The 12,033-nt window shown below is 33.4% G+C and overlaps 1 protein-coding gene across 3 annotated transcripts; it reads left to right on the plus strand.

Moving 5' to 3' along the window:
• Positions 1–148: 148 nt before the first annotated feature.
• On the plus strand, positions 149–11,841 carry LOC128164531 (extracellular signal-regulated kinase 2-like). Of its 3 annotated transcripts, XM_052828439.1 has the most exons (15): positions 149–290; positions 1,447–1,545; positions 1,716–1,836; positions 2,017–2,147; positions 2,311–2,480; positions 2,673–2,812; positions 2,988–3,045; positions 3,394–3,528; positions 4,024–4,129; positions 4,915–5,140; positions 5,311–5,417; positions 5,857–5,934; positions 6,636–6,788; positions 8,440–8,604; positions 9,691–11,841. In XM_052828439.1, the coding sequence occupies exons 1-15, from the start codon at positions 225–227 to the stop codon at positions 9,880–9,882; spliced, it is 1,947 nt and encodes a 648-aa protein (XP_052684399.1). In that variant the 5' UTR covers positions 149–224; the 3' UTR covers positions 9,883–11,841. The 3 variants fall into 3 exon arrangements, with proteins under 3 accessions (XP_052684399.1, XP_052684401.1, XP_052684400.1); XM_052828441.1 differs by lacking the exon at positions 8,440–8,604; XM_052828440.1 differs by lacking the exon at positions 5,857–5,934.
• The last annotated feature ends 192 nt before the right edge of the window (positions 11,842–12,033 follow it).

Here is a 12,033-nt window from a genome sequence, read left to right on the forward strand (position 1 = left end):
TTATATTAAAATTATTAGCATTTTTAAATATATATATTTCATTTTTATATATAACAATAGTTTTAAAATGTTATTTTAAACTGTTTCACAAATTATTGCGATGAATTTTAAACCTTTTACAAACACTCGTTTGGACTCTTTTTTGTAGCGTAAGAATTCTTCAAGGTGATTTACGTCCAATAATGGTGGCCAAGTAAGTCGAAGTAGACATTTAAGAAATAGCCATGAGTTCAGAAATAGAGCCCCACATTACGAAAAAATATGAAATCAAGAAACGTCTAGGAAAAGGGGTAAGTGGATTTGTAATTGTTGGTATTATTTTGCAACAGATTCGTAAAAATTTTTAGTTGTAAGTTGGTAACGAGGTACGCTTTCTTTGCCATAAAAGAATGTGTCAGTACATGCCTTATAAACTGTCAGCTTTTTATATGTAATTACATTATAACATTTTTACTAGATTTTCCCCATCTTTGTAACTTACATCATTTCGGTCTATTTGTTCAAAGATATTTAAACTATGTTTTTATTACTTGTAACAATATTTATATAATATATACGTATAAATATGAATAAATACATTACATGTAATGCATTTACTGTTTATTTCGATATAATACTTATAGTAAATTACTATTGCATCAAGAACGCTATATATTTAACAACTGAAGCTAGACATAAATTATAGTGATAAAATACTTTTACAGTTGTTGATGTTTTGTTGATTTACTTTTAAAGCTGCTTGGTCCGATTTTATATCAAATTTTATGCACGCTTTTAAACGATGGCTATGCTTAGTATATGTATAATAATAGACATTGCAGTAGTTTTACCCGTCAATTATGCCAAATTTCAATGAAGAAAAATACGTACAAAATTTGCTAACAAAACAAACGACATTAAAAGGTACCGCGTTATTTCGCCTCATGTTAAATTTCACCCCTGACGACGCGACGGGTATGGTTGTATTACGACTTTGACATCGCTTTAAATAAAGGTCGAAATGATCAGACAATTACAAATAAACATGTGTACGTTTTGTTCGCTAATATTTCCAAAGTCTGCTTTCTTTACAATCGATGCATAGCATGCGGGTTGAATAACCCCAATCATTCGGGGGACGAAACCAAGCGGTTTCCTTTTCTAAACATTCCCGTGATGCATTTTGGTTTGTTTTTTCGTTTGCCCAAAGAGAAATTATTTTTATTTACTTTGAATATTTCTAATTTACTTTGAAAGGAGACTGATTCTGCTGGTGTAAATTGGAGAAAGTCCATAACTTTCTAAGATGAATGATTTGTATGGAAAAAATTTTGATACTGTAATTACAAAAAAATCGGACCAAGCAGCTTTAATTTGATAGCTCATCACAACTAGCTAAAATATATAATGTGTTGTTAATACAGTATATCAAGTGAAGCATGATTCAATAGTGAATTATCTCTACAGGCTTATGGAATAGTATGGAAAGCAGTTGACAGAAGAACAGGAGAGGTTGTTGCTGTAAAGAAAATTTTTGATGCCTTCAGAAATCAAACAGATGCACAGGTACCTTAAATAGATCTATCGAAGAGATTTGACCGATTAATAGATAAAAAGATTTTTGTAAGAATTTCATTGTTGTTAGTTCTTGACAAAACTCTTCCAACTCATCAGAAGTATACTCTTCATTTTCCATGAATTAATTTCATTATCTTTTCTTTGTTACTAATCTCCAGAGAACATTCAGAGAGATAATGTTTCTCCAAGAATTTGGAGATCATAACAACATTATTAAGCTGCACAATGTGATCAAAGCAGAAAATGACAAAGACATCTACCTCGTTTTTGAATTTATGGGTAAGAAAACAAAGCTATAGTGTTTTCATACAAATTAATAATGCCATTTTTTCTCTCAGTACATTGGGAAAAAAAAACTTCAGAATATCAGTAATTATTGAATATTTGAAAATGTATTACCCCATTAATCTTATCATATCATTATCAAAAAAATTAATTACATTGTAAAATAAATTACAGAGACAGATCTGCATAATGTTATAAAGAGAGGGAGCATTCTCAAGGATGTACATAAACGTTACATCATGTATCAGCTGTTCAAGGCCACCAAGTACCTTCACTCGGGCAATGTCATACATAGAGACCAGAAGGTACATGTAACACCATGCTTCTGTATACAGAAATGTGTCAAACATTAAATCTTAGTACCGTACATTGAAATTATTTTCAACATAGTTATAATTTGATAGAATTGGAGACATGCATCAACTTGGAATTGTACAAAGTTGTGAGTTCACTGTTGGTTTTTTGCAGCCCTCTAATATTTTACTGGACAGTGAATGTGTTGTAAAAGTCTGTGACTTTGGGCTTGCTCGGTCCTTGACACAGATTGGGGTAGATGCCGAGACTGGAGACCCAAACTTGACAGAATATGTAGCTACTCGCTGGTACAGAGCCCCAGAAATCCTGCTAGCATCTCACAGGTACACAACATCAAGAGAGACTCAAAAAATTTTACAGCTTCACAGTAACATGCTTGTCTTAAAAGAAATAATAAAATTTACGTAGAATAATAATTATGTGCAAGTTTGGTAAAAATGAATTATATTTTGAGAGCACAAAGACAATGATACTAAGACATTCAGTAATGTAAGCTGTTTATGATTTATACCCAGGTACACAAAAGGTGTTGACATGTGGTCCCTGGGATGTATCCTTGGGGAGATGCTTGGAGGAAAGCCTTTGTTCCCAGGATCATCCACCCTTAACCAGATAGAGAAAATCATGAGCACTATTCCATTGCCATCCAAAGAAGGTAAAGCATTCTCATTCTGTAACACTGGGATTCTATTTTGCCATTTTAATGGAACAGAATTATTTTCTATGTGTCCTTTAAAAACATCTTTGTAGAAGCATTTTTATAAAATTTTCAGTTTCATTATCTGAATAGTCATTCATTTTGAAATGTAAAATGGTTTTGATATTTTCAGACATTGACAGTATCAAATCTGCTTATGGTGCATCTATATTGGAAAAGGCAACATTAAAGTAAGTTGTTTGTTTGTTGTACGTGATAAAAAGTTACACAGAATCATTCATTGTAAATAGAGCCATTTTGTAGTTGGTTTGATTCTTTAAACTGTTGGTTGGAATAATATACACAGAAAAAACACCACTGCATTACCATTACTTCTCTTTAAAACATACAGAAGCCAATAACATATAATTACTTTTAATGAGTTTGAACATGTAAGATTTCAACTTCAAATGATTGAAATAAATGTACAGTACAGACCATTTGCTAGATATTTTTCAGTTGGTTGCAGTGTTGAATGAATAATTTCAGCAGTAGACATATTTGGCATCCATGTAATTAAGTGTGTTACTTTAATACAGATCAAAGAAATCAATAGAAGAACTATTACCGGACGCTCCAAAAGACGGCATAGACTTACTGAAAAAACTGTTGTTGTTTAATCCGGACAAGAGGATCACTGCTGATGAGGCACTCCGACATCCATACATCTCCAGGTAAACCAGGCTACTACTGTGTTTTCATCATCTTTTATCTATAAACTAGGATGCAATAGTCAAATTTTTCCTCCTTTTTTTAAGATCAGAAATATGTATTTAAGGGATATTTAAGGGAATATTTGAAAAAAAAAAAAAACACTTAAGGAGGCCGATTTGTTTTTTTTTTAGCGTAAAAACCAGAATAGAAAAACTCGCAATTTTAACCATATGTAATAAATACCAACATTAGTTTATTTGCAAAGTTTTTAAAAAATCTACCATCTGGTTCTTTTTAGAAGCCATATCAAAATACAGATTTACTATTTTACTAGAATGTCCAAAAATATTTGCAATGAAAACTTAAGTCGTCCTTCTTAAAAAACGTACCTGTATTTTTTTGTTGTTGAAAATTTAGATGAAAAAACTCAACTGAAAAATGAAATGGAAATTTGGTATGATATTCATAAAAGATTCAACATGTATTACAATTTGTAATGTATTTATTTTCCATAGATTTCACAATGCTGCTGAGGAGGTATCCCTGAATTACGATGTTGTTCCACCTCTCAGTGATGATGTTCAGCTGACTGTGGAGGAGTACAGGAATAAGTTGTATGAGGTGAGATACTGAGACTATGACGTGAGTGTCTGGGAATGAAGTGAAATACTGAGACTAAAGACTTGAGAGTTAGTGAGTGAAGGGAGATACTGAGACTAAGACTTGAGAGTTTGTGAGTGAGGTGAGATACTGAGATGTAGAATTCAGTCTGTTTACATGATGCTGAGATTATGACTTGAGAGTTTGAGTGCAAGATGAAATACATATGAGTTGAGAGAGTGAGATTGAGACTTTAGGGTCTGTATGAGAGATGTTAAGAGAAAAACTAAGAATTTGTGAATGTGTTGATTGTGAGATAAAAATACCCAGAGACTCTGTGTTTGAGGTGAAATATTGAGACTAAAACTAGGTAATTGGTGTATGAGGCAAGATATTGAGATTGAACTTGGAACTGTGTGTGTATGCAGTAAAGTAGGAGACTAGATTGAACCCATGATTTTGAGGTGAAGAAGTAGACTGCTTGTATGAGGTGAGAAGCTGTAACTCTCTTAAAGCGAGATGTCCAGATTACAACTAAAACCCAGTGGTTTCTTTTTCTGGGGCTAGATGGTATTATCAGGAGTACTGAGACAACTTCACACGTCCATCACATTCAGATATATTGTTATTAAAATTTAAAGTGCATAGATTTGTCATTAGTACTCAGACTTGAAGCAAGGTATGGATTCGAGGAGAGTTGATGACATTTGGGCCAGATCAATATTCCTTTTATCAGTATTGAAGCATGATGTATACCTTGACAAAAGCATTCAACATTGCATTAATAGAGTGTAATTTTGTTACAGATGATAATACAGAAGAAACAAGAGAGGAGGAGAAAACGTCATGAGATTAGAAGTGCCCAACAGCTGAGGGAGTCCAGCCCTGAAGAAAACCCCCCACCCAGTGAACCTTACCAGAAAGAAAACACTATGCCAGCTAAATTCTCATCAGCATCCTCCAAATACAACAAGCCAGTAGCCGAGGTGCACCCGCACTCGGCCCCTCATCACCAGTCCTCCTTCACTTCAGGTCTGTGTCCAAGGATCAAGAACTTCTATTTCCTCATTTATCTTGTCATTCTATGACATAGGATGTTTGGAGAAGGCATGCTTTAAAGTGAACATTGATAGTGTTAGTGTCTTAAATTGCTGTGTAATATCAAGTTGATTCTTCATTGCATGTTATTTGAATCATTGCAGCCTTTGGAAGAACGACACACACAGATCCCAAGGACATGAGAGCCAGACAGCACAGTCGACAGAGGATGAACGACCAGATCCCCCCTTCCTACTCCAGCAGTGCTGCGGTGAGTAGACGCCCAGTGGACAGACATGTCTACAGGTGTCTCAGTGTTGATAAATGTAGTTAGGCCATGACTCAACAACACATTCTCTACAGCTGTATCCCTGTCAGATCCCATTTCTCCTGTAGACAAATCAATATCACTCTGTCCTTCCAGTCAGTTGCGTTTGATTAATATACAGCAGACTTAAAAACCTTGCTGTTCGTTTCCAGATGTGTCTTACACATGTTATCCTGACTGATTTTGAAAAAAATTCGGATCTGCGGTTATTAAGAGACTAATTAAATTTAACTTAGGCATTAGCTGTCTATGATATTGAATTGTTGTACAAAGTTTTCTCCTTTTGAAGTTTGATTTTCTTGATTTTATTTACCATTCTAAGTGAATGTGAAAAGATGGGATTTAGAGTTTTGGGGTAAATTATACATATGTATTGACACAGATGCAGTTGTATGACATTTTTGTTCGAGCACAAAATCCGAGGCTTCAAATGAACCCATTCCTTCTGGGTAGAAACCAGGTGAGATGGGACCTTTGATTGGCTGGTTTGAGGCAGAGCTTTCTCATACATAACCAGCATGGATGTTAGCTAGTTCTCACACTTCCTGTCTTGTGTACTAGTACCCTGTCCTTACTGTATTCTAACTACTTTTTGACCAGTCTTATTTTCTTTTGAAACAGTTATCTGGCAGTTTTTATTTTCCATCCTTTTAAATCCGTATATTATTTAGAAGAAAAAAATCAAACATTATTAATTTTGTGTTACCGGTATGTAATTTTGTAAAATGATGAAGTCCTTCCATAGATAGTGCTTTGAAACAACAAGACTGCTTTACAATTGGACAGTATCAGTTAAATTTTTATTTCAGAAGACTTGAGCTGAAAAATCAATGTGTGTTGACCTCTAATATTTTTGTTGTGATCCTTTGCTATAGACAGAATAATTATATAATTTAATTATATTCATTACTTGTATGTATTTTACTTATAGGTAGATAAATAATATACACTAGTAGAAATTTATTTAGTAGAGTATGCTATAGCTACATTACAGTTTCATATAATTTATTGTATTTCTATTGGCAATACAAACCCTGCAGTTAATATCTTTGGAAATAAAAGACTATTAGAAGTTATGTATGTATAAACACAGAGAGATTATATCTTAAATATCTAAAATGTCTTCTCAAATGTGTTCATCCTTATCATTTTATCTTTCAGATGCAAGACCCTTATCCTCCTATTTCAAAAAATAGACAGACGTCTGCACCAGCAGCTACTAGAGCAGGGTCACGACCCAGCTCAAAATACGGCAGTCAGCCGGGCTCAACAAAAGAGGACAGGGGAGGCTTATCTGTAACCAGTTCACGCCTGGTAAGTTATTACAGACTGGCAGATTTGTGGTCCTCGGAGGAATTACAGATTGTTCTTAGAATATTGCACATCTTTACAGTGTCACTGTAGGCTTTTGCTTCATATCTAATAGTTATTCTTGACAGAAGTTGAGTTTGTCAGTACTGAGTCATAACTCCACATGTGATCAGCAATCCTGAAAACAAACTGACTGGAATGTTTTACATGAGATATTTAAATCCAATGATTTTTTCCCCCTGTATTTCTATAAAAAAAGAGACTTGCTTTCATGGAGCTGTCATAACAATAAGAACTATTAAGAAACTGAAGTTGCAAGTTTGTCTAGAACCAAAAATGTTACATGTACCTACTTGACAAGCTGGATTTTATTTTATTTTATTCTTGTCAAGGTTAAGTATGATTTATATAAGCATTAAGCCTTGACATTGTGAAGATGGTATTTTCAGAGGTCCTTGTCCTTATTTTCTTTAATGTTCTGTAAATGCTTTGCTTTTTAATTTTAAGAAAATTGCACTGGTTTTCCAAGGAAATCTCTCCATTTGAAATGCTGCTTTTTTAACCCTCAGCTATTGTTTTCTTTCAGTCTGGTAGTAAAAAATAAACGTATGTTGACCTTTAAGTTCACATATACACACTGTGTTTCCTTTGATTGCCAGTGATTTTTAAAGCTGATTATTTTTTTTAATAATGAATTTTTATTTTTTTTTATGTTGAAGAGTATCAGGATGTGTTGTATCATTAATCAATGTTTCATTTTCCTTAATTGTTTATCTCTGAAAACTTAAAGAAAATGAGCATGTACATCAGAAAATTTTCATCTATATATATTCAATTCTGCTATGTTGTACCCCTAGTCATGGGAACAAATCTGTAAGAATTTAGGTTTTATATTCAACATGAGAAAGACTTTTTGACAAGTAATTTGCTTATCTTAAATACCTACTACACAAATTTAAGTTTCAATCCACAGAAAAGTCATGACTTAAAAAAATCTTCTATGGTAGTTCAATGTTGTATTAGGTATGAATTCTTTATAGAGATGTACACTGATGCAACATCACATCCTGGTTTCTTCTGTAAATTTACACTTGTGTATGCAGTGTTCAGGCTAGATATTAATTAATACACATCTAACTTTTCTGTCCTGTTTTCTTATTTGAAGTGTGTGTGCATCAAAATACACCTGAACATATCATATCTAATTAGATTTCTTGTCTATCATCTTTCTTTTAAATCTATCTCTCTCTTTTCTTTTTTTGGGTGGATCCTGGTTTCGGGGTCATTTTATCAACCAAAAATTATATATAATGATGAAAATGACCTATTAAAAAAGACTTGAAAAAAGATCCTTCTGGCCTGAATGCTGTTTTGGTATAAATGAAACATGGAATACTCCTATTTTTCAGTACTTTATACATATTTTTCAGTTGTTTTAACCAGTGTTTCATTGTTAGAATGCACGCTGGTACATATTCTGTATTTTTTATGGTTCCCTGAAAAGAGGAAAGTAACAAAAAGTTGAAAAGTAATAGAATTCTATCTTTAGGCTGTATTTGATTTTGGACAAGAACCCTTATATTAAAGACACGAGTTTGAAGGTGTTCCATTATAGAGATAGGGAGTGTATTATGATGTAAAATTTTCTCTACAGTTAGGCATTGGTCGGTTGATAAAATGTGCAATGGATCCACCACTTCCACCTATAAGATCTTCCTATCAAGCATATTGCGACTCGTACCATGACACATACCATCCCGTCAGTGTGCATGGTAACACGTACCACAATACGTTCTACGATTCGTATCGAGACGGTGATGTAAGTGCTGGTGTGGCTGATTCTTTGCAGTTTTTCTAATCACAGAGATGTACTTAATCTCATCGTAGTTAGTAGCTTCTTGTACTTCATCAGTACATGTACAAGCAATTGGCACTGCACACGTACATCCATTGTCCGCTAATACTGAGACCCCCTCATCAAGAAATACCGTTACATGTAGTATTTTCCATTTTTTGCTGTAAATCCATTATTATCATTCTCAGAGTGAACTTTTACATCTGAATTTTTTGCTTTGCAGATTTTAAGCTTATTTTAAGCATGCTCCTTTACCTGATGCCTAATTTTATATTATTGAAAATATTTTTATTCCATTTGCTGTTCTCACAGATTGTTCTTAAGCAATATTCATTTTGCTGTGTTAAGACATCTACATTATTTATTTACTACATACATCTTAGTTTTGATTCATAAAATAGATATCATTGTTTAAAAATTTTATCATCTTTAGATTTTGATGTTACCTAGCTTTACTCCTAAAAACTTTAGGTGTAACTTCTTTTTGATATATCATATTTGACACAATTTTTAGTCCATCAACTTGAGGACTCAAGTCTTGCTAACCAATCAAGTGTTTTTCAAGTGTAAACATCCATGTTTGATTTACTGTAAATTAATGCTACTAAAATGATTCAAAATTGCACTTTAAAATTTATATATGTGCATTTCAAGCAATGAATTGGTGTGTTTAATTGTGCTTCACCTTCGTGTTTTTGACGAGAACTGTATTTTCTGGTGTGTACTTTGAGCACCATAGGTTGTAGCTTTGGTCTGATGCACTCGATTAGAGATCACGCCAGCAGACTTTGCAGTGTAGTGTATGATCAAGTGAAGTAAGAAGAATGTAGTGATTAGAGCCAGAGATTTCTGTGTTTTGTGTCATGTTTTCTACATGTATATTGAGAGTTATTCAAGTAGAAAAATTTGGATATAAGATGAAGTTTGAAAACAGTTTTGAAAGCAAAGCATGTTCTCAATATTTTACAGGTTCTGGATATGTGATTATTTATGTATAGGAAATACATCATGTACAAAGCAATTTCACTGTGTATTTTTTGCCTATTTTAGGTTCCTGGCCAGAGACCAGTATCAGCCACGACCCAGAAACAGAAACCAATCTATGGAAAGAAGCAGTTCAGTAATGCAATCAACAACCCCTCCCATGGGGCCCCAAAGGCCTACTTTGGAAGTTACAACCAGAATATTGGAACCATCTCTGCCTCAGGTCTGGCTGCCATACAGGGGGGCAAAAAATCCTGAAGACTGACTGACAGAAGATTCACAGTACCTTCCCATGGACGCCATTTGGCCATACAGACTTTAATTTCATATCTGATCAAGATATATGTGGAGGTTATTTTTGTGGACTAAATGGTGAAAATTTTACACTAAATGACAGGGTCTACGTATACATTGTATAAAAACAAAACATAGCATTATTTGACTTTGTATAAGTGCATTACCAATCCCAAGTTATGTTTATTAATAGCTATTGATAAACAGAAGAGGATAGATAATATAGCCATGGCCATACTTAAGTTGCCATAAAAGATTTTCCTAATGGGATTATATAAATTAATGTGATCATTACCTGCTATCTATGAATATAGAGTGATCTCTAGAATTGGAAAATTGCAAAACATAATATGTATTCATATCTTTGTAATTCACACCTACATAGTTCCCTGTCTTTTACTTAGAGAATGGAGGATTTCATTATTTATACATTAACTTAGTTGGTGCACAATTAGCTTTTAAAAGTTTAAAGGTTATTTGTACTTGGTGTGCTAAGATCTAGCATTCATAATTACTCAGTGGGATTATTTCTTCTTAATCTCAGCATTAAATCAATAAAAGTAAGATTAAGTAGGTAATATGCTTTACAAAATTTTCTAAATTAATGTTTAATGAATGAGTGGGTGGGGCTGTTAAAATATCGTACCAGTAATTAAGGAAACTTTCCTCTGATTTCTTAGGTTAATGAGAAATACATCCCTAGTTATAATGTGTTCATTGTCTGTAAATATTAGCATTTGTCATTGTACAGCCAATCACAAATCCTTGTCATACCACAGTATTATTCCATCCACAAACCAAACATTCCACTAGTGTAGGGCTGTAACAGGGGTGGCTAGCTAGCCAATCAGGTGAAGGAGTACTAACTATGATCTACTTGTAGCAGCTCCAGTTGATGAGATCCCAGGGGGGCTAGGGGTCCATTGTTTACTACTGTCCCTGTGGGGATGGTGTGGACACACCATTACTTAAATCACTTATGACTATTGTTACACAGTGTATTGTATAAAATTGTTATTATTATGTAAGTTATAAAAAAAATCATTAATATATGACAGATGTGTGTATTTTTATTATCATATTTATTGAACATGTATTGTTCATAATGCATGGCTTAATTTTATTTGGAAGTATGACTGAATGTTTGCCTGTGCATGAAAGAATTATTCTATCACATTTTTGTTTTATATTTTTATTTTGTCTCTATGTATATTGTAAAAAAAAAAAAAGAAAGATGAAAATGTTATCTTCTTGTCAAGACTGATACTTGGTGAATAGTGAAAGGAAACCTTAAAAACTTAACATACTAAGGTGAACAGTGATCAAATACTATTCTTATTACAAGTATGTTTTGATACTGTATGCATCCATTTAGCTGATAGAAAGAAATCACAATAAAATGATGCTGATTTATGTACCAAAATTCCTCTATGAGGTAATCCTAAAACCACTAGTACTGAGTGCAAGATTTGATTTTGTGATGATGCAAGGGGTCTCAGTGATAAGTATGTGTGAATGAAGCTGTCTAAATAATAAGAAAAGTCCAATGGACTTTATTTCATAGTGAGTTTGTTTTGAGGAATTTTGTATTTCTCAGATTGTTGATGTATTTAATTGCCTATTTTTGTGTTTTTATTGCTAATTCCATACAGATGTGATATTTGATTCATTTTATACCAGATGACCGTTTATATGTATATATAGAGTCTAATCACCCAGTGTCCGTCCTAAACAATGTGATTGTAGATCTTTTATTTGACCTTTTTTATTATCATTGATTTTTAGCATTTTTCTGTTTAGTTGTACTATGACACATCAGCTGCCCTTTTTACCAGTTGGTTCACGTTGATTCGTGTCAGCCTAGAAGTCTAGAATACCAGCTACATATAAAAAGAAATTGATAATAAAGGTGGATGAAATCTATGACATGTTTGTGTGTTTTGTTTGAGTTTCAGAAAGGCTCCTCTTGTTGGTGATAAATTCCCTGCAAGCTTGAATCTTGACAGTGTCAGAGCTGCTCTAGTCCTCCGTGATGGAGTATGAAACTTGGACCAGCTTTTCTTTATGATGATGTCTTAAATGTCTAGCGCAAAGCTTCTGTAAAACACCAGTTTT

Source organism: Crassostrea angulata, chromosome 10 (assembly GCF_025612915.1).
Source record: "Crassostrea angulata isolate pt1a10 chromosome 10, ASM2561291v2, whole genome shotgun sequence".
Lineage (NCBI taxonomy): Eukaryota > Metazoa > Mollusca > Bivalvia > Ostreida > Ostreidae > Magallana > Magallana angulata.